Source organism: Ochotona princeps, chromosome 4, assembly GCF_030435755.1.
Source record: "Ochotona princeps isolate mOchPri1 chromosome 4, mOchPri1.hap1, whole genome shotgun sequence".
NCBI classification, from domain to species: Eukaryota; Metazoa; Chordata; class Mammalia; order Lagomorpha; family Ochotonidae; genus Ochotona; species Ochotona princeps.
Genome location: NC_080835.1, coordinates 52,173,988 through 52,197,843, shown reverse-complemented (window position 1 = coordinate 52,197,843; position 23,856 = coordinate 52,173,988). Strand labels below are relative to the sequence as shown.

Genomic DNA, 23,856 nt, shown 5'->3' with positions numbered 1-23,856 from the left:
TGCGTAAGAACTGTCCCTGGGAGGAGACTCGATGGAAGAGCGTGGGAAACTCCTTCATTGGGATGCAGACCCTGAGCGAGAAGCAAGGCAAGGAGCATCCCAGACAACGCCAGGTTACAGTACCCACCAGCATACAAGTGGGTCAGGTCTGGGCCAGCACATAACACCCACTAGCAGATCTGAGAACCAAGGCAGGGGGCAGGAGTAACCAGATTATATGGCAACACCAACCAGTTCACATTAGGACCAGGACAGCTATCGGACTGGGCTGGGATAGGCTGCAGCACCCACCAGCAGGAGCTAGAACAGGGGGCAGACAAGACTAGGCCAGGCTGCTCAATAAGATTATAGATGCTGAGGTGAGGCGAATCATGCCAGCCTGGGCCCAGCAGGGACCGGGTTCATGAGTTCCTGCGACGGGAGATCTGACAGGGTTGGGGTAGCTTGGCTCAGATCCTGGGGTCCATGGACGTGGTGGGGCTGGATTTGTGAGCCCCAAGGGTGAGGGATCCAGCAGGGCTTAGGTCTCCTGGCCCGAGTCCTAGGGCCCACCTACTAGGTGGGTGTGGGGTTCGTGAGGCCCAGTGGTAGGGGATCTGGCGATGCCTGGGATGCCTGGCCCAGGTCCTTGGACTCATCTGCAAGAACATGTCCTAGTTAACGAAAAAGGTGGAGCAGTGAACACAGGTTCTGTTGTAAAAGGAGAATATGGCAGCTCATTTGGTGCTGTAGCAGAACAACAGAACTAACTGGACAACTACCCCAAACAATGACAGCAAAAAATCTTCGTGAATGGAGCCGACGGACATTGGGAGAGTGACATCATCCTCAGATCGGTGAAGTTAGCAGCATTTCAGAACTATCCAAACCACTTGGACAGAACCCTCGGAATATGTCCACAGTGAGACTCTGGGTTGATATGGGGTGGTGGTTCCTCATCCCTGGGTACTGGGACATGCAGAAAGTCATGAGTGGTTCCCCCTCTGTCTCTCCCCTCCCCCAAAAAACAACAAGAGGAAATAACAAATTTGGAAGCAACAAGTACACTCAATTTTCCCTAAACCTCAGTCCTTTCCACCTTGATCCATCATGTAATCATTGTAAAAATAAAATTTATATTAAAAATAAGTTGAAAAAATCATGTAATCTGTAAATGGAAACACTTTCTTTCATTTTGGATGCCTTTTGTTTCTTTTGTCTAATTGCCGCATCTAAGACTTTTAGTATTATATTGAATAGAAGTAGTAAGAGTGGGCATGCTTGCTTGCTTTTTTTTTTTAAAGATTTATTTTTATTGGAAAGGCAAATGTACATGCATGCGCAGGGTCTTAACACTCTGGGCCGTCCTCAACTACTTTCCCAGGCCACAGACAGGGAGCTGGGTAAGAAGTGGTGCTCACGGGGGCTCCGGGTGTGCAAGGGAAGATCTAGCCACTGGGCCCAAGAGTGGGCGTTTTTATCTTGTAATCTTAGAGGAAAACTTAATTTTTCACTTTTGCTTGTGATGTTAATTATGTTTATCCTTTATGGTCATATTGTATTGATGGACAATCCTCTAATTTGTTAAGACTTTTTTTAAAATCATGAAATGGTGTTAAAATTTATCATTACTTTCTTGCATTATTGGGAGTCATTATAGGACTTTTTCCTTTATTCTGTTAATGTAGTGTGTACCATATTTATAGGTTTTTTTTATTATTATGTTAAACCATCCTGCTTCCCTGGGAGAAATCCTGCTTGATTGTAGTGAATGGTTCTGTTAATAGAGTGTTGGGCATCACAAACCACAGCTTAGCCCACTGTGCCACATTGCCGATCCCAGCTTGTATATTCTTTTCATACCGTGTCCTTGTCTGACTAAAGCATCACAGCATTACTGGCCTTGTAATTCAGTTTGGAAGTATTCCCTGTTACTAACATATTTAGATTAGTTTAAGGAGTATTCTTTAAGCATTTGGTAGAATTTATCAGTGAAGCCTTGAGGTTGTGGGCTTTTCTTTTATGAAAGATTTTTCTGTTATTGTGCCAATCTCCTTGCTAATTACTGGTCTTTTCAGATTTTCTCACTTATTCATAATCAATTCTTGGTAAGTTGTATATGTGTAGGATTTACCCATTTCTTCTGAGTTACCCAGTTTATTCCTAATAACCTAATTATCCTTTGTACTTCTATGATAACAGATATAAGTACTCCTGTTTCATATTCGATCTTATTTGAGTATCTTTTTTTTTTTTTTCTTAGTCTTGCCAGGGGCCTGTCAAATTTGTTTTCAGGAAACAAGCTCTTAGTTTCATTGAACTTTTCTTGATGAGTTTCTAGATTATCTTTCGTTTATTGTTGCCCTAGTATCTTGTATTTCCTTCCCTTTAACTTTGGGCTCGTTTTGTTCTAATTCATTGAGGCATGTTGTTAATTTGGTTGTTTGATATCTTTGATGAAGGCATTTATTACTATAAGTTTTTTCTTTGAATTACTTTTACTGCATCCCATGAATTTTGTATGTTGTATTCCATTTTCATTTGTCTCGAGATACTTTTAAATTTCTCTTAATTTCTTCATTTATCTATTACTTGTTCAGGAACATTATTTGTTTAATTTCCACATATTTGTAAATTTTCCAAAATGCCTCCCATTGCTATTTTCTATTATTGTAAAGTTTTAGTCGGAAAAGACATTTGTTGGGTCCAGTGCAAAGGCTCAATGGCTGAATCCTCACCTTGCATACACCCAGATCTCATTTGGAAACCAGTTTGTGTCCTGGCTGCTCCATTTTACATCCAGCTCCCTGCTTGTGGCATGAGAAAGCAGTGGAGGATGGCCCAAAGCCTTGGGATTCTGCACCCACATGGGAGACCCAGAAGAGGCTCCTGGCTTTAGATTGCTCATCTCCAGCCATTGTGACCACTTGGGAGCAAATCAGCAGATGGAAGATCTTTCTCTCTCTTTCTCTGTGTAAATCTGATCTGCCATTCCAATAAAAATATCTCTGTTTAAAAAAAAGAGAGATACTAGTTATGATTTAAGTCATCTTAAATTTAATAAAGCTTTGTGGCCTAACATGATTCAATCTGTGAAATGTTTCATGTGTGCGTGAGAAGAATTTTGGATGACATGTTGTGTATGTCTTTGGTCCATTCGATTTACAATTTTGTTTAGGTTCAGTATTTCCTGACTGTTTTCTCTCTGGGTAATCTGTCCTTTGCTGAAAACAGGATGTTGAGGTTCCGTGGTGCTATTGTAGCTTGCACTATAACCTCCCTCTCTCTCCTGTCGTATCTTCATAGTTGCTTTAGTTAAGTGTTCTGATGTTGGATGCATACATATTTATGGTTGTTGTTGCTTCTAAAAAAATTGTATAATGACCTTGTTAGGCTCATTTTTGAAGTTTTTGACTTAAAATATACAAGAGTACTTCAAAAATTTATGGAAAAATAATATTGAAAGGGAAATTTAACTTGGTACAAAATGTTTGTCAGTTTGTACAACGGCTTATCAGAAAGTCCATGGATTGGCTCAACTGTGATAAAGGCAGTCAAGCTGACATCTGCAGTGCCAGCAGCCTGCACAGGATGCTGCCCTTCTAATCTAGGCTCTACTGATGTGCCTGGGAAACAGCATGCTTGGGCCCCTGCTCCCCATGTGAGAGACCCAGATGAAGCTCCTGGGCTTCAATTTGGCCCTACTATTTGGATAGTGAAGTAATAGATGAAAGATTTCTCTGTCTCTCTCTTCTCTTCCCCCAACCCCCATTTAACTCTAGCTTTCAAATATTTTAAAAAATATAAAGTCCATGGAAATTATAGATTATGAAATAACTGCATAGAATTAAAAAATATTTTGCAACAAAATAAGCTCCATTTTTTTCATGACCTTTTTGGAGTACTGTTGCATTTTATGTAATAACTATAGCTACTCTTGGTTTCCATTTGCATGAAATACCTTTTTGTCTGTGCCTTCATTTTCAGTTTGTGTATTTCTTACTGGCAAAGTAAGTTTCTTATAGGCAACATTTAGTTGAATTTATTTTTTTATCCATTCAACTACCATGTCTTTCTACTAGATAATTCAACCCATTTCCACTAGGTAATTATTAATGGTTAAGGACTTACTACTGTTCATTGCTTTCAAGTTAAATTTGTGTTTGTTTTAAAAATACGTTTATTTGAAAGAGTTTCAGAGAGGGGGGGAGCAAAAGAGATCTTCCCTCCATTACTACTAACCAGATGTTGGCAACTGCTGGAGCTGGGCCTATCTGAAGCCAGCCAGAAACTTTCAGTTTCCCACATGGGTGCAGAAGCCCAGAATGTGGACCATCATACTATTCTTTCCCAGATACATTAGCAGGGAGCTCAATCTGAAGTGAAACAGACAAGATTTGAAGTAGTACCCATATAGGTTATACATAGCAGTGCCACATTTACCTGCTATGCTACAACACTGGACCCTGTTTTCTGGTAGTTTTATACATCTTGTTCCTTGCTGTTTCTCTTTTTTGCTGTGTTCCTTTGTGAGAAGATCTTTTTCTTTAGTGGTTCGTTTTGATCCCTTAAATTTTATCTTTACATATCTACTGTAGGTTTTTGCTTTGTGGTTATACTGAGGGTTATGTAAAACATCTCTTAGTTTTTGTATGTGCTCAAAGTTAAGTTGTGATCACTTTAAATTAGCTAGTTTTGAGATGGGTTTCTTTTTCTACATTTGTTTTTCAGTGTCAGTTTGCATCTTTATCATTTTTTTTCCGGAAGGTGAGAGAGAAACAGACTTCTTCAATCCACTGAGTCATTTCCCCAGATACCCTTAACAACCAGTTCTGGGTTGGGCCCAAACCTGGAGCTAGGAACTCAGTCTCTGTCTTTCGTGTGGATATTAGGGACATCCAAAGTGGTATCTTAGCCACTGCACTCAGTACCTGTCCCTGTTGTATAGCTATTACTTTTAGTATTTTAACATTCATACTAAATGTATATGACATTTATGCTGCTGTTAGAATAGTCTAAATGTGACTGGTGCTTTCACCAGTGAATTTTTGTGTTGTTTGTTTGCATCTTTTCCTTTCAGCTTTAAAAACTCCTTTTTCCATTCTTATACCAATAGATCTAGTGATCATGAACTCACTTTTGTTTGTCTATGAAAGTCTTGAATTTGAACAATAACTTTTGGGTACAGCATTCTTGGTTGGCAGCACTTTGAATAGATCATCCCACATTTGGCTCAAACTTTTTGCTCAGTTACCTATTAGCCTAGTTGGAACTCCATTTACTGCTTACATAGGAGCCTGTCTTTGTCTTTGATTTTTGACACTTTGTTTATAATATTTCTTGGTAGAAGTTTACTGGGATTGAATATGATGGGAGACTTTTGATCTTCCTTTATCTGGATTTTTCCACCCAGAGTTGAAACATATCTGCTACTATTTAAATAAACTTTATCTCATTGTCTTTCCTTCTTGAATTTCTATAAATCAAAATCTTTTATATTTTGTTCTTAAGTTCTATAAACTTTCTTCATTCTTTTTTCCTGTTTTTGTCCTCCAGTTGTATATTGTTCAGTAACCTATCTTTGAAGTCATTGCTTTTATCTTCTAAGTGTTTTTGATGTGATGTTGTCTCTTGCAGTTTTTCATTTCAGTCATTGTATTTTTCAGCTCCCAAATTTGTTTGATTTTTTTAATATAGTGATTTCTTTCTCTTGGTTAAATGTCTTGTTTCAGTCATTCTTTTCCTGATTTTGTTATTCTCTATAGTTTCTTGGTGTTTGCTGAGTTACTTTGAAGCAATTATTTTGAATTCCTTCTTCGGTGCATCATGAATCTCCATTTAGAGTTGGTCCCTGATACTTTATTGTGTTCTTTTGACACAGTCATTTTTCTCTGATTATTGTTAATCAGACCACAGGGACTGGCCTAGAATTAGACAAGCCTGGAGCTTGTGTCCAGGATTGCTGACTTGGTGCATGAGCTCCGGGGTATGGATCTGGTGCTAGGACAGGCATAAAACTTTGTGGGCTGGCTTGCTCTGACTGATCTGCAGCCTAGGGATATATGGCCTAGCCTGACACTGGGTAGGGCTGGAACCTCTGTCCACAACTACCATATATAGGCTGGGTCTGCATCTACAGGTCTGATGACTAAGGATGGTAGTGGGAAACCTGATGATGGCATGGACCTTCAGTTGTATCTGTTGGGGCTGATTACTGGGGCTGATCCAGAGCCTGAGGCTGCTAAAGTTGGCTTGGCCATGGGGCAGGTCCAGACACTGAGTCCCTTGGACAGCCCTGGAATTCAGGGCTACAGGAACTGCCTTGGCACGCCCTGAGTAAATCTACTGGTGTTGTCCTGGTTTCACTAGAATAGGCTCAGCACAAGGCAAAGTCTGGTACTTATTTCTCTCTCCTTCTGCCAAATCAAGAGTGTCTCTCCACATTGTGCTGCCTATAATTGGGAAAGATGTGACATGGATAATATACTGTTATCAGTGCATCCTACCTTTCTGTGTTCTGCCTCTGTGCTGTAATCTCTCACTTGGTTCAGTTGTCTCCTGTAAAGATGTTTCTGCATTTGGATAGTTGCTTGATCTAGGGATGGGCAGGGAGTTGCAAGCCCTGAAGAGTTGTGTTCTACAATCTTGGTGACATTCTCCTAGAAGGCTTTTCTTGATACTTTTCCTTGTTTGCCTACTACACATGATATTTTTTACACCAAAACTTTGCTCACATAGTGTTGAAATTTTATGCTTAATTGTTGTCTTTCCAAACAAACTACAATCTCTGAGCACAGAGACATCTAGACCATTTTAGAACATTCTAGGGATTTTATAATAATTGTTGAATAAACTGTGTGGAGACTAGGCCTTGGATCTGTGTTTAGTAATCTGTCCCATGCTTCTGAGCTGATGAGTTTCAGAGCCTGCTGTCCTACCCTGTCTTTTCTACTCCTGGAGCTCATGTTATTTGCCATGTTGTCGCTCACATGTACAGAAGCAAATCGGTACTCAAATCTGCTTCCAGATTCAAGTCTCCACCTTTTGAATCCTTCCTGGTTTTGAGACTGTTCTTTTTCTGATTTCTTCCAGTGTGGTGCAGGTTTTGCTTGCTGCAGGAGCTGACCCAAACCTTGGGGATGATTTCAGCAGTGTTTACAAGACCGCTAAGGAGCAGGGAATCCATTCTTTAGAAGGTAAGCTAGGCCACCCTGTTGCTCTGGATGCTTTTCCTCTGTCACTATCTTCAGTAGTCAGAGCCTGCAATTCCTGTATTTCTGGCTTAAAACTATCTATCATGCCATTTCGAGAGCCTTGGGAGATGAAATAGAAGCCCAGTAAAGTAGGGCACATTTCAATTGTTCTTCCAAAAGCACCTTCTATCAGTGGATGGAGTAGTTGAGCGGGTTTCAATAAGATAATTAAGGAAACTGCATAAAATGTGGATTTGTTCCTTTTCTGTTTCCTACATACTTAACTATGCCCTCGATCTAGAAAAAATCCCAGTAGTTTCCTCAGCCTTATAAAATTTGCTCACTGTTCTGAATACTGCCTTTGCCCCCTCCTAGATACAAAATAGATTTCTCTCCCTGAAACTGGCCCCTCAACTTACTGTAAAATTCGGAACAAATAGTGTTGTTTCTCTGTGTTTGTAAAATGGGGGTCACCATCAGTACCCCTCTTGGATGTTGTGTTGGGTAGATTTTGGACTTCAGAAGAGGCAGTGGCTTGGTCGCTGTCTGCTGAAGGGTATTTGAGCAGGCACTTGCTCCTTTTAATGAGTGGTTCTTCCAAAGTGGTCTTGAGACATGAGCATGGTGCTTTGCTGCATGCAGAGTGAGTATTCCATGTTTGACATTTCACTGTCCCTGCCACCAGTCCATGGTCCTGGACCACTCACAGAACCGGAGATTCCTTTGAGGTTTCCAGCCACAGGGCAGCTAAGCAATGGCTGCTTTAGACTTGACAGTAATGCCAGGAAGACTTATACAGCATTACTGACTGCAGTGGGACAGAATACTGACTCTGGAATTTTCTAAGCTGCAGGCAGCTGCACAGTTAGCCCTGGGCGCTGTGAGAGTGGCTGCTAGGTCACTACAGATATATGTTAACCCAGAGTAGAGGTGTTGCTGATGTCCGAGGGAGAAAGTTTCTCAACTCAAGTTTCGCAGTGCATCCAAGAACCGCTGCCCAAGGGATGTGTCAGGCTGCCCTCCATCTGCCTCTCCACCTCTCTGCATATTTGAGGTGAGGAATCTGTCAAGACTCCATTGCTCAGGCCACATCCACCACAGATGCTTCACTATCCTTGGCAATAATTGCAGCCTGCCCTCGGCTGCCCTTTGAAATGTTCTCTAAATCTTGGCCTCTGCTGGGCTTATTTGAATTGTCATCTGCCCTTGTCTTCCCTGTCCTCTTCAGCAGAATATTTCCTGTGCAGACCATGACCTATGCCCTTGGTATTCCCCTGAGCTGAAGGAATCGTATTCACTTGATGTTTATGAGGAGAACCATAGGACTGTCAGGTTTGCTCTCTATTTGTAGCCTGTTCTGTCGGGACTCTATGTATGTGCTGTTTTCACCTCACTCAAGCACAGCATCACCACTCTTCATTCTGCCTTGTGTTTAGGTGCTGTCACCAAAAAATAAGGTGCATTTGCTGAAAAGGCAGGGCCAGGGAAGAAGGGAATCCCCTGAATGCTGTCTCGCTTGCTCTCACAATCCCCCTCAGAACTCGGCACATGTTTTGATTTCACACAGTCTTGGCACTTGGAAGCTATCTAGTCCAATTCTGCTGTCATACTGTTCTCAGCCACTTGTATTCAAGTTTGTAGCTTTTACTTCTAATGATTCTTTATAAGTTGTTACTCATATTCAACATTCTAGGTTTGTAGTCAGCAAAATCTTTCTAGAAAGAGTCTAAAAGTAAGCATTTTAATCTTTGTAGGCCATTTAGTCTGTTGTGACTACTCAGCTCAACCATTGCATTACAGAAGCAACTATAGACAGTAGCCTAATGAATGGGCATGAATATGCTTCAATAAAGCTTTATTTATTAAAAAAATGATCAGCATTTCAATCAGATCCAAGGTGTTGCTTTTCTAGATCATTTATTTTCTTTTTCCCCCTTTATTGCTGTTTTTATTTGTTTTTTTTATCAACTTCCTCTGAATTATTTCATACTAGCTAGCCTACATTCAAAATTGACAAAAACCAGAAATATTGGAAAGGGCTATCATGTCTCTTGTAAAATAAAGGTAAATAGGGCTGATAATTCTATATCATCTAGAAAGTTAGTGAGTAGGCTCTGTGGATTCAGTTATTTATTCTCAGGTATATTGTCACACTCCTGTGTCCCAGGCACATTTTTAGGCACTATGTGGGATGGATCAGATCCCTGCCATTATATACTTTGATTAAAATATTTATAAAGACTATGAAAATACACATTATTGGGGCACATGATCAGGACAGTTTTCATGCATTGGTCAACCCTCACAGCTGTAAATCCACCAGACTTCATTCTACTCTCTGTTTCTCTATTTGTATCCTAAATTGTAAGAGATTATTTTAAGATTTGTGGCCAAACATATACTTGCAAAGAGGAAATTTCAACTGAACTTGAACTATGGTTATGCAACAAGGTGGAGGAACCCACCATGGGGGGAGGGTGGGGGGAGAATCCCAGATTCTATGTAGTTACAACACAGTGTAATTAATGAATAAATTTAATTAAAAAAAAAAGATTTGTGGCCAAATTAAAAATACATCTAGTATTTGTCTTTTTTAATTTTTGTATTGCCCAGTAACCCTTCTATAAAGGAAGATCAGTTATTTAGCTATTTTGATATCATTTTCTTAAGGAACCTATACTGTACCCAGTAATCATTTAAGTGTTTAAGAACCATTACCAAAAATATGTACTTGAATTTCCTTCAGAAATCGTCAAAAAACTCACTGTAGTTTCCAAGGTCTACCTCTCTCTCCACCTTTGCTTTCTTTCTTTCTAACTTCAGACTAGTATGTGTGTGTGTGTGTGTATGCTGGTTTTCTAGCCACTCATCTTACTCTTCAGGGAAATCAGTTGAGATATTGTATGCTTGCCTCAACTTTGTGTGCCTTGCTATCCAGCTCTGTTGGAATCATCTCATTTCTTACCAGCCTAAGACTTGATTTGGCTCCTTCTTAACCATGTTTTCCTTTCTTTTTTCAGTTTACAAATGCCTCATTCTTTCATCCATTCAGTCCATATTTATTGAATACCTACTGTGTGCAAGCTAACTGTGCCTAGCTCTGAGTCATTCTCCTTGGCCAAACAGACAAATAACACTATAGTTCTCTTGGGACCGAATTGACCATTTCATGTAAAGTTCCCTGACTTGTGGGAATGGTTGTGGAGGGTTGAGTAGAAGAGTTGTAACCCTCTTACCCAGAAGCATCTAGACAGATTCATAGGGAAGTTGCAAGCTCAGGAAAGTTCAACATTCCTTTTTTATTATTGGACCATAGAGTCGATGCCAAAGTTCCCTGAATACCAAAGAGGCTTGTGATCTTGGCAAGACTTCCCTAATCCCAAGTAACACATCTCCTGTCTGCTTTGTCAGTATTGTTGTGAAAATTAATAGCTAAATTATGTGATGTGTGAATTGGAAAGTACTGCAGTTGTAATTGCTTTCTAGTTTCATTCATTTATAATTCATTTCCTGAATGTCAGGCACTGTGCCAGACACTGGAAATATAGAAGTGAGTATGTGTCATCTGCCCCAGTGTTCAATTGAGGCTCCTAAGCTTATAAGCAGGGAACCCAGATACAGAGTGATAAATGCACAGGTTAGCTATACAAAAAATGTAGGTATCACTAGTGTAGGTGCTGCTGAGCTCTGATGACAGACTAATCTACGAAATGTCTTAATCCATGACTGTCTGTTAGGTTTTGAGGATAAGTTAGAGATTGCCAGGTAAGCAAAGAGGGATATGGCTTCCAGGCAGGGAGAACATTTGATAACGTGGTGAGGGCTGAGGGCAGTGACATCATCATCCATGATTTTGTGAATAAGAAGGCTTGAGAGAGAAGGTTACATCTGAGAAGGTCCTTAGAAGGCAGCTCCAAGAGCTAAGGCCAAACTATAAAGGCCAATAAAGGACGTTAAGCAAGGGAATGTTAAATTCACATTTGCATTTTCGATAGGTCATTCTGACAAAGGGAGAAAACAGCAGGAGCTCCTGACATTTTGGGGTGATGGACTCCTTTGAGACTCTGATAAGAAGCTATCTTCCTCTCCCCCAAAATGAGCTTGAAATTTCTGGGAATCCTAATGATGATCTTTAGGGATGGAAAAGTAGATGTTAGGAAAATATTAGGAGGAAGTCAAATGTTGAGTGCAATATAGAAATTGATTGAAGAGAGGTACCCATGATGCCACCTCAGTTTCTGCTTTGGGCAAAGAGCTGGATATAGGAGGCTGGAATGTAAGGCAGTCTGGCACAAGATTGAAAATGTAGGAGGCATCAGCATTTGCTTGGGAATTTAAACAGATATGGTTGAATTTACCCAAGGATAAAATGTTAAATGAGAGTGAGGGGCAAATTCTTTGAGTTCCCTCTTTAGTATGCTAGCATATAAGGTATCAGAGAGAGAGAAGACCCAGTCAAGGAAGCTGAAGGTGTTAGAGATGCTGTGCCTGGGCTCTGCCCACTCAGAAGAAACACAACCTGGGGAGGAAAGCAGCTTACATGCACAGCTTGGTGAGACTTGGTTACCAGTTGCCCCAAGCCTGGTGAACCACCTTCTGTTTTACATTTTAGCGTTGTTCTTTAGCAGGAAGCTTGCCTCATTGGTACATGTCAGTGTCTCACACTCTTGCAAGATTTGTGTTCCTGTGTAGAGAGCCAGCCTTCTGGTACAGGTGACCCAGGGGTGTTGGCTACGGAAATCTTGGCCTGATTGTGCTTTCATTTTGCTCCCACCCTCAGAGTAACATCTTCAGAGGCACAAGAATGTCCTGGAAAAAGGGTGGACCTCAGTGCCGGGTGCTAACTGTCATTCTTCCAAGCTCAGACACTTACTAGCTGTGTGATCTTGAGCATGTGACTACAGTCTTTCAGTTTCCTCATCTGTACCCTAGGGATAGTGATACCTATTGTATTGAGTTGTTAGGGTGACTGGAGATAGTCCTATATGTATAAAATAACAATGACATTTACTAGAGAATATTCCTGTGGTTGTGTGTTTTGAACCAGTATGAGACAGGAGCCACTTTAGTAGATACTGAGCAGCCCACCAGTCATTCTATCAAGGGGCTTCTCACCCTAGGGCATCGAATTACCTGACCTCCAAGGTCTCTGTCAACTCTGTCATCCCTAAGGTTGTAAAAGTTCAAGGCTCACTATCAGAGCAAGTAATATAAGAAGTGGGATTTGGGCTTTGCTTTGGGGTTGAGAATGAATGGGGAACAGTCATTCTAAATGGTGTGTGCAGCCAGAGGCACAGAAAAGGGAAAACTGCAGAGGGAATTGTGGGGATTCAAGCTATACCTCTCCTGCCTCATTCTTGATCTTGACCATAACCCACCCATGCCCACTCCAGGAGAGTTCTACTTGTAGCTGGCTGGTGGGTGGTGGTCCACATCGTTGGGTGGAGGGGGGCAGTAAATCAGTGGTAACAGTAAACAAGTCGCCTAGCCAGGATGCCGCTGGCTGCTTGTAAGTAACTGTTATAAACATTGAGTGTCTGGGGCTGTCAGAGATACAAGCGAGCACTCTCTGAGTGCCGCTCATATGTACAATTAAAACAATAAAACACGACAGGAACGTAGCCAGAACAGGCTGTAAATCAGCTTCTCTTCTCAGCTCCAAGTGGTGACTGAATAAAGATGAGTCGTGCATGAGCTGGTTGGCATAGGGCCCTCTGTGGGTGGAGAACCTGGCTTGGGAGACTAGACCCACCAGGGGCTGCAGGTCCTGGCTGCCCTGCTCCAGCTGACCACCCCATCTCTGTGTCTTCAGATGGGGGACAGGATGGTGCAAGCTGGCGTGTCACAAACCAGTGGACAAGTGCCCTGGAGTTCAGGAGGTGGCTAGGAGTTCCTACTGGCGGTAATGGAATTGATCTATATACTTTATTTCTTTCCCCCACCCAGCACATGCTCTAGAGTAGTCTTATCCTACCATCTTATCCTCTAAGCTAACCATCCAGTGTTTAAGTTAACCACTGCATACCCACCCAGTCCCTGCAGAGAAAACTTAGGCCTGTGGAGAGCACAAACTTAGATGGAACTGTAGAGGTTCTCTCTCCTAGAGAACCTGTCAAAACAAAGTCCTAGGTCCCACTGCTGGAGATTTTTACCCCATAGATAGACCTGATATGCAACCCAGGATTTTGCTTTTCCAACAAGACCCCACTGTAAATAACTTGGTGATCTGGTGGTTGGCCTGCTTAAAATCTCATCTAGACTTTTACCTTCTAAGAAGAGACCACCTTATTTTGCCAATTTAAGCCTCCCTCATAGATTGCCATGGTATGATGGGTGTGCAAGAAAACTTCATTGTTGTGACAACGGCAGCAATCTTCAGCAGCTTCATAGGCTCTGACTACCTAAGTGTAAAGTACAGGTTAGTGGAGAGTCAGAAATAGTCTTCCTGCACCTAAAATCTGGGATACAGAAGGAGCCCCACTGATGCAAATCTGTGCTTATGCGTCATTATCATTGTCCACATTATCATCTGATGCAGCTAATGTCAGAGAGACTTTGGCACAGCCTTCCAGATGCTGTTCTGTAGAAGCAAACTGCTAACTTCCAGGAGCCAAATATTACTGGGAATCAAAGGAATAACTGGGCCATCACCTAACTACGTGACCTTGGGCAATTCTTTTTCCCTCTGAGCTTATTTTCTTATTAATAAGAATCAAAATGAGAAAATACAAGGCATCATTTTTGTGTAGATTCTAACAAGAGCAGTCCTTTATAGCCATAAAGATTGAAGACATAACCAAGACAGTATTTGACAAGGGTCCAGTCAGAGGCATAGACACCAAGGACTGTTAGAGCCCAGAGGAAAGAATGTTTGGCTGAAACAGTCAAGGAAATAAAATGATACTTGAGCTTTTAAAGTCTAGGAAGGTTTTACGTAGCTGTCTGGAGGGCTGATAGCTGGGTGAGGTTGGGTATCAGTAGAGAATGGGGTATGTGGTGTCCGTAACAGAAACAAGAAATAGGAATTAAGTTTCAGGCTGGTAAGGAAGCTTGTGCTAATTAAGGTGCAGCATCCACATAACAAAAAAAAATGTTTATGCAGGGCTCGTTAGTAGTAAAGATGCAGTGTTAGGAGACTGTAGCTACCCAAGACACTTGCTGTTAACGTACCTTGGAGATCCTAGAGGAGAGACAAATGCAGGACTGACTCCTTCTAGAATAAGAAGCAGTGGAAGGCAGTAATGAGTCATTAGGAGCCACAGCAGCAGGTCCCATTTGCAGATACTTGCTGTATGTCCTTGGCACCTTTCTATATAGACACTAGGGGAAACCAAAGGCAGATAATGATAGCAAATGCCAGCAGAACTGTCTCCTGCTGTTACATTGAACCCAACAACATATCAGCCAGTGTGTGAGTCCCACACTTAGTTCAGGACCTCTGGCTGACCCATAGCCTTGGGCTTATTATAAGCTGGGTTATGTTTTTATAATGTCCTGGCCTCGTTCTCATCCCTGTCTAGGCCCACTCAGAGCCTTGTCGCAGCTTCAGGGCCAGTGGTTCTACGTGTCATTTTTTTTTTTTTAAGATTTTATTATTATTGGAAAGCCAGATATACTGAGAGGAGGAGAGACAGAGAGGAAGATCTTCCAACCGATGTTTCACTCCCCAGGTGAGCCGCAACGGGCTGGTATGCGCCGATCTGAAGCCGGGAACCAGGAACCTCTTCTGGGTCTCCCACACGGGTGCAGGGTCCCAATGCATTGGGCCGTCCTCCACTGCTTTCCCAGGCCACAAGCAGGGAGCTGGATGGGAAGTGGAGATTCCGGGATTAGAACCGGCGCCCATATGGGATCCCAGGGCTTTCAAGGCGAGGACTTTAGCCACTAGGCCATGCCGCTGGGCCCTCTACGTGTCATTTTTCAGTAGTGCCAGCCACCATGGAGTCACCAGGATGGACAGTGCACTGTCAGTCCATCAGGCACTGTGACCAACTTCAAGATTAAGTGTATCAGCCAGTTAGGCTAATTGTTTCCATCCTTTTAGCCTTCTAAACACACACACACACACGCATGCATGCACTAGGAGATGGAGATAGACTAGTTGACATATTTTATTAAAAAGAATAAATTTGGTGCATTTATAAAAATAAGAATGTGTGCTAGGGTAGCAAAGAACTAGTCTGTGATTTTAACTGATTTACATATTTCGTGTATAAATATTTTTTCATCAAAAGTTCCAAATCAGGGCTGGGTCCCACACACCACACAAAATATATTAGAGACATTTATATGGATAGCAGGAAGGGAGACAGAGGGCTGAAATTTTCCAGGCACCCAGTGATTGATGGGGGCTGAGGCTCCCCCTGACGCTTTATTGAGTTTCCGATGATTATCTCTCGCTGAGACATTTTTTACAGATGACGGTCGAGCTGTCACAATGGACCATGGGGGGAAAAAAAACCAACAATAATAACACTTTAATCTTTTTACTGCACTGCTCCCTAGTATCTCAGATTCATCTTCCCTGACGCACGCAGTTCATTATTCTGCCCCTCCCTGGATGGGAAATAAAGGAAAATAAATATATATGTAGACACACTTACCCACATACATACACACACACACAGAGTATATAAAAGAGACCACCTCAGAACCAGAGAGGAGTAGAATTTATTGTTCTTTTTGTAAGTGTTGAGGTTTATTAGTAGAGATGCTGGGTTGGCTTGGAATTGGCTATTAATTACAGCATTTTGTATTTGTTTTTTACTGCGAGTTTTTAACATCTCAAAGAAAAGGCAGAGAAGAGGCAAGCAGGTATAGCCGTGGGAGCATGAAGGGACTAGGATTGGCTAAGCCAGTAGCATCATTGGCTAAGGGCAGAGGGCAGAGCTCATGTCAGTTCACCCCAGAAGCTCTCCAGAGCTGAGTACTGCTTTGACTAGAAAGGAAGAATATGAGCTCAAAGTAGTTATAGGACAAATTAAAGGGATCCAGATACCCACATCTTAAGGAAGAAAAGGAGATTCAAGGAGAATCTGGATGGTTCTGCAGAGTGATAGATTCTTAGTAGTCTGCACTGCCTTTTGAATTTGAGAATGTGAAGGTGAGATACCGGTGCTCCTGGTCAGAGAGGATGCTACACTATCTATGGCCATGTGTAAGATCAACAGCCTGTCTTCAAGTTCCTTCCCAGCCTCCCAGGCATCCCCCTTTCCTTTCATGAGTGTGAAAGATGAGCTTGGGGTCCCTGTGGAAGGTTGCCCTTGACATGTCTCCAGTGGACTAAGTGCTGTCTCTGTCTTTTCTTTAATTCATCAAACCTTTGCTTCCCTCCTGCTGTGTGCCAGTACTCACAGCACACAAAGGTGTGGGATAGAGGTGACCAAGGTCCTATTCCTAAGGAGAAAATTTCTAGTCTGTGGACAGAAAGCATGGTGACTATAAAAACCTGTTTCAAGTGGAGCTAGCTCTCCAGCCACAGACTAGAGGACTGTGAGTGTTTCTTCTGCATGAAACAGCAAAAGATCTGGATCTCCCTGTCATTCAAGAACCTGTTTTCTGCTTGGGGAGACAAACATAGCAGTTACTCACTTTAGTGTTTATCAGGTATTTACCAGTGTTCAAGAGTCTACAAATGGGGCTCGGCGGCGTGGCCTAGTGGCTGGTCCTCGCCTTGATCCCATATGGCTGCTGGTTCTAATCCCGGCAGCTCCACTTCCTCGCTATCTCTCCTCCTCTCAGTATATCTGACTTTGTAATAAAAATTTTTAAAAATAAAAAAATAAAAAAAAACAATCACGAAAAAAAAAGAGTCTACAAATGAAACAAGTTGACAACACTCAGGACTATGTAAAGGAAAGTGCAAACTAATTTGATGTAACTTAAGGCATTGCTAGAACACATAAGGGGAAGGGAGATCCAGGAAAATCAGGCTGCTGAATTGTCCAATGTGTGTTAAGATGTGAGTTAAAAAAGGAAAGTATAAAAAAAGGAATGTAATTGTGTAGGAAAAATGAGTAATAAGCCTTTGAGTTGAGCAGACAGCTCTGCCATTATCTTTAGGCCAGTTATGTAACTTCTCTAAGTCTCAATTTCTTTGTTTATTAAATAGGAATAATATGACATGCTATGTATGGTTTTAAAGAAAGTACTTACAAGGCTACAAGCACATGAGCATTCAATAAATGAAAGCCATTATTTTGTTACTACTGTAAGACATGCTTAGTTTTTGAGTACTTGAGGAAGATTGGATCTTGGGTTATTAGCCTTCAGGGCTCAACTGTGACCTTCCACTGAGTATGTAGTAGAGGTATGTACACAACAGACATGTTCTGTAGTGTTGGGGTAATTCTGTTCAAAGTCAGCCTGGAACCAGGAAAAGGAAAGGACATGGTAATTCAATCCTTTGCCAATTGGCCATATGCTCAGATCCTTACCTTAATTTTTTTAACATAACAGTTTTAAGATATAATCTACATACTATACAACCACCTGTAATATATGTAATAAAGTTCACTGATTTATAGTATACTTATGAGTGTGCAATAATCAGCCCAATAAATTTTAAAACCTCTAATTTTTTTTACTATTTTCGTTTTATTTGAAAAGCTGAGAGACAAAAGAACTTCCAGCCCCTGTTTTACTCCCCTTATGCCAACAGTAGCCAGAGTTTGACTAGATTGAAGGTAGAAGTCCAGAACTCAGTCCAAGTGTCCCATGTGGCTAATAGGAATCCAATTACTTGAGCCATCAGCCTCCCATGGTACACATTAACAAGAAGCTAAAATCTGAAGCAGAGCCAGAACTTGAACCTTTGTCTGCATCCCAAGTAGTATCTTATCTACTATGCCAAGTGTCTGTGCAATATTTAGAACCTTTTCATCACCTTATTAAGGAAGGCCCGTCTCTATTATCAGTTATCCTCCATTTCCCATTTCCTGTCAGCTGTCTCCAACATCTGACAATCATTATCTGCCTGATAGGATGCTTTATTTCCATGGGATCTGTGGTATGTAGTCTGTTGTGACTGGCCTCTTTCACTGAGTGTGGTGCTTTATACATGTAGTGTTTATCAGTATTTTGTAGTTTTTATGGTTGAATCGTTGAATAATAACTCTGTGGTTAACACCACATTTTGTTTATCCAACAGTTGAAAGTTTCAACTTTGGGCTGTTGTGCATAATGCTGCTATTATTTGTATACAAGTTATTCTGTATACATAATGTTTTCAATTTTCTGAAGGTAATACAAGTAGAACTTTGGATCCACATAGTAACTTGATGTTTTTCATCTTTTATTGATCTGCCAAACTGGTTTCTGAAGTGGCTGTGCCATATAACATCCCCAGCAGCCGTGTGTCAGAGAGTTCCAAGTTTTCCATATCCTCACCCACTCCTATTGCCGTCTTCTAGTGTCATCATCATCATCATCATCATCATCATCATCGGTGGATGTGAAATGCTATTTCACTGTGGGTCTGAATTGACTCTCTTTAGTGGCTAATGACACTGAGCATCTCTCCATGAGCTCTCTGGCCATTTGTGTATCTTACTTGGAGAAATGTCTGTTCAGGTCCATGGTCTGTTTTCTGTTGGGTTTGGTGTTGAATATTGTGGGTAAGTATTGTCCCCTAGGTTTTTTGGGTTTTGTTTTGTTTTGTTTTATATATATATATAAAATATCATTTTATGACACGGTTTCATAGGCACTGGGATTCCCCCAGCCCCTCCCCAGCCCTCTCCCCATATTGAATTCCTCCATATTGTTACAGTAGTACAGATCATAACCAGTCATGATTCCTTCATTGCGGGCATGGACCATGCAGAGAGTCCAGCATCTTATTGTCTAGATACATTCAGCAGTTTCATTGGGAGACCATCCTTGGTCTGAAAGTAGAGCTGGCAGAATATCATCTCCTCCAATGAGATGTCACTACACAACTTCAACAACAGGAAGAAACATCGAAATTAACAATATTATGAAGTTAATTAACATGGTGTTGAGTGACCAGTGTGTTAGAAAATGCAAGTTGTTCCCTCGGTTTTGCAGTCAGAGAAGCTAATTCTCCAAGATATTAAAGAGTTTACATAGTGAGTTTTGCTTACCAGTTTGATTCCGTCCCCATGCTCTAAGATACTGCCCACTGAGGATTCCTGGTGGGATCATAGGGTTCTCTTATGAGAGCCTGCACTAACAGGAAGGAGCAGGGAAGGACTTGAGTAGGAAATCTGGAGAAATTAACCAGGACCAACTAGGAGAAAACTTGGAAAGCCAAAAGAGGAATGCAGGTAGAGGGTATAGCTCCCAGGACTGGTGAGGAGTTTTAGTTTTGGTTTTGGGGTTTTTGTTGTTGTTGTTGTTGTTGTTATAACTTTTTTTAAGCCCCCCCCCCTTTTTTTTTTACTGGAAAGGCAGATTTACAGAGACAAGGTCACTTATCAAAGGCTATCAAAGGAAGTAAGGGACTCCCATGGGCCATTGTTGACCTAGCCCAGGGAGTCTCCCTCTTGCGCTATCCCCTCGGTGAAGACATGCATAAGAGGCAAAACTGCAGCACCCACTGCTGCAGTAGGATAGTGAGATGTATGAGTGAAACTCTATTGGTATGAATTCCCTTCATCCCCTAGGCGATTATGTGGAAGCCCTCCACACTCCTTGTGGTTTGACTGGCAGTGGAAAGGAAGAAAATGATGAGCCAAAGGAGTTGAATCATATGAGACTCCTGAGGCCTCCCTGGTGCCCTTCCATAGCCCCGGCTCCTGGGAATGGCTGATAAAGGCCAAGTCTGAGGGAAAGGGACTCAGCTAGGGTTGCTCTCTTCTGCACAAGTGGGCAGTGCAGCAAAGCTGTTGGTATCTGGAGACCACTGACTTTACCTGTTGTTTTTTTTTAAGTGGCCCCTAATTGATTTAGTGTCTTGGCCATATCTCCTCCATTTCTGTGTCCCTAGTGCCTATTCCCAGGGAGAAAACAGCATTAAAACATGTTTGCAGTAATATTATTAAAGGCCTGTTCATCATATTTGATTGTTTTAGTATTTATTTAGTAGTCTTCAGATTACTTAGACTGATTTTACAGATAGTAGATAAGTGACCAAGTTCAGATTCAGGACTGTGTGGCCCGCTAAATAGCAGTTTCTCTTCAGGAGAAGGTGCATGTTTTGCAGACTGAGCAGTGCCGACATGTGGCTGGGGTTGCCAACAGAGCTTCAGGAACCACTTTCCACCTCTGCTGACTCTCTGGCACTGCTGATTTGGGCACGGACTTGCCACAGCTCTTAGACTTAATCATAGCACCTAGGCATACGTGTTTTAATCCTAAAAAGACATGGGTGGAAATGGAAGGCTGTGAGAGTTGTGCTACATCATTTCTTCTGTTGCCTTAGGGGCATAGCACTGCTGAAGGGACGGGAAGGGCTGGCTGGGAGAAGCAGGAGACCAACCTGGTCTCGCCCTGTCCAGGGTACAGGCTGGCAGATGTCACTGTTGGGAAATAACAGTTCACCAACCGAGAACCAGCTATAAATGCAGACCTGGAAAGCCACCCATGATGGCTGCTGGTGAGAGCCCTGGATGGATGAATTAGGGGAGCATCTGCAGGTGTGCACTCCCTTCCTTCCTCAGTGAGGGCCGGTGAGGGTGTGTACTTCTCCCCATTGCCTCTCCACCCTCAGCCACATAGCATGGCCATTGTGAAATCTGATGAGCCAGGGGTTTCAGCAAGTCTTCTGGGACAGCTGCTAGCACTGGATAATGGGGCAAGGACTTCATGTTAAAAGCACAAAGCAAGAAAGAATCAAGATGACAGAATAGGGTAAAGACATGTTTAAGCAGAGAATCACTAGCCAGGGTGATGCAGAGACAATAGATTCCAGGAAATAAGAGAAGATACTCTGAAAGCAGAGGGGAACCTGGAGACCCATGGACATGGGGAAGCAGCAGAGACAATGCAGTGGTGTTGCAATGACTAGATACCCCAAGAGCAGTCAGCAGGTAGCAATTGAGCTCCACTAGAAGCCAGGTGGGAATGGAAATTCACCAGGAGCTCAGGAAGTGACCCAGGCAAAGAACTGCCCATTCTACTGACGTGTTTGATCCAACCAAGAGCATACAGAGCAGCAAACCCAAAGCAGGTGGTACAGAACAGGGTAGATTTCACAGCCCAGACCCCCAGCAGTGCCACGTCAGGTACCATTTTGTGTAGTGTGGCAAAGGCTGTGGGACTGCAGGGACAACAATGAGCTGTGCATATGCTAAGCTGAAAGTGAACTGATTTCCAACTCAGTGCACTGTACTGGTCCCACAGGAAAATAGTACCGACTTTAGCATCCTGCGAGTCCCACCCAGAATAAATCCAAATGGCCCTCAGACTTAACAGCCAGTAGGTTCTGGCAAGATCATCACCACCAACAACCCAGATATTTAAGATATTTAGTGTCTCCCTAATCCTGGGAACTGTTCGAACTGGAAGTGAAAGAAAGGGTGTGTAGGCAATGGTGCAGCCACAGCGCTGGATCACAGGAGGTGGATAGTGGAGAGCCAGGAGCTAGGGCTACAAAGACCATGGTAAAATCCTAATGCAAGAAGCCAAGCCTGAAACTTGCTGGAGGGAGTGGCACAAGTAATTACGAATGAAAAACTGGGTACCAAAAGCAATACGTAAAATCGAACTATAGACCTATGGGTGACACAGCTTAGAAGGCTGCCCTAAGGAGAAGAATCTGCTAACCAGAAGTACAATGAGCAGGAGCAAAAGAAGAGATAGAGGCACAATGAATATTACTGAAGATTCCCCTGCAAAGAAGCAAAAAGCCTTTGCCAAGGGTTAACTGAGGCCTATATCAAGGAAATGGGGGATTAAAAATTTTGATATAAAGCTACTTACCAGCAATGAGAGAAACATGCAGGAATTTAAGGAATATGTTACACGGGAAATAGCAACATTGAAACAAAACCAAGCAGAATTATTAGGAGTGAAGGACACAGTGGAGCAAATTAAAAACTCAGTGGAAAGCCTCAACAATAGAATTCTGAATGAGGCAGAAGAAAAAAGTCTCAGAATTGGAAGATATTTCTTGCCACAATGGAGAAGCAATTAAAAAGCTAAAAATAAAGCTGGATCAAGCCAAAGAATGCATTCAAGAATTAAGAGACACTATTAAAAGGCCAAATATAAGAGTCAAGGGAGTTCCAGGAAGCCCGAAAAGAGAAGCTAAGCTTAAAGATATATTCAATGAAATGTTAAATGAAAACTTGCCTAATCTGGAAAGGAATTGGGAAGCAATATACAAGCAATATACAACATACAAGAGGGATACAGAACTCCCAATAGGATTGACCAAAAGTGATGATCGCCATGACACGTGATAAGCTGTCTTCAGTCGAACATAAGGAAAAGATCCTGAAATATGCATCTGAAAAAAAAATCAATTAACATTTAGAGGAGCCCCATTCAGACTCACAGCTGACCTCTCAGAGGAAACTATAAGCCAGAAGAGAATGGACTGACATACTGCAAATTTTAAAGCAGAAAAATTGTCAGCCCAGAATAAATTACCTAACAGAGTTTTTCTTTGTCTTTGAAAATGAAATAAAATTCTTCCACAGTAAAACTCAAAAAATATGCTTCTTTCAGACTTCCCCTGCAAATGATACTTAGATGTTTTCTTGACAGAGAAAAGGAATAGCACTCACCAAAACCGAAGGCAAATATAAAGAACATCCCACTTAAATGACAACAGAAAACTAAATTAAACAATGAACACCCCATGCTAAAATGACAGAACCAAATTACCACCTATTTATATTAACCCTGAACATAAATGGCTTAAACTCATCAATCAGATGTCATAGATTAGTGGACAAGAACAAAAATCAAAACCCATCTATCTGTTGCCTACAGGAGATACTTCTCAACAACAAAGATCAGCAGAATATATATATCATGGATTTCAGTGTTTTTGTTTCTACTTTCATTTCTTCAAAAGTTTTTTTTGTTGTTAAATTCTTCACTGGCTCATAGGCCATACAATAGCAACATTTTCCTCAAGAAGGTTCTTGATTTTCTTTTTCATTTCTTCACCGATACATTAGTCATTCAGTAGCATGTTATTTAACTTCATGGCATTTTAAATTTCTGTTTTTCTTCCCGTTATTGATTTTGTTTTATGGCTTTTCATTTAAAGGGATGTATAGTTACTGTGTAATAGAGACTATCATATCCAGATATGAGTATACACTGCAGTATGCATCTTTATGTCAATCAAAGATGGACTCCCAATGAAACAGTGAAATATCCTGACAATAGGATACTGGACTCTCTGCCATTGTCCATGCCCATAGTGTTAGGATACACTTAAACAGCAGAATGATAGGTTTATGAAGAATTATACTATTGTAATAATACAGGGGAAATCAGTGGGGGGAGTGGCTTGGGGAAGAGGGAAGAGAAATCCCAGAGCCTATGCAATTATATCATAAAATAATAATAAAATGGGGGGGGGAGCTAACCCAACAAAATTGGACCGGGCCCCAGCTCTGTCACAAATTGTGCTGGCCTTCTGCACTTTGATGCCCTCATCTGTCAGGAGTAAATGTACACCTTACAGGGTGATTCCAAAGTTAGTAAGTAAATGAAAAAACTTTCCAGGTGGTAACACCCTACTCAGTTCTGTGGAGTGCAGTAT

The 23,856-nt window shown here is 41.7% G+C and overlaps 1 protein-coding gene across 2 annotated transcripts in view; it reads left to right on the top strand.

Moving 5' to 3' along the window:
* CLPB (ClpB family mitochondrial disaggregase) overlaps positions 1-23,856 on the top strand; it is a 134,416-nt gene that overhangs the window by 47,273 nt on the left and 63,287 nt on the right. Inside the window, exons 4-5 of one of the 2 annotated variants that reach the window (XM_004589919.4) lie at positions 7,072-7,175; positions 12,985-13,074. In XM_004589919.4, coding sequence (XP_004589976.1) covers positions 7,072-7,175; positions 12,985-13,074 — 194 coding nt within the window. The remainder of the gene's footprint in view (positions 1-7,071; positions 7,176-12,984; positions 13,075-23,856) is intronic. The other variant, XM_004589920.4, reaches the window with a different exon arrangement.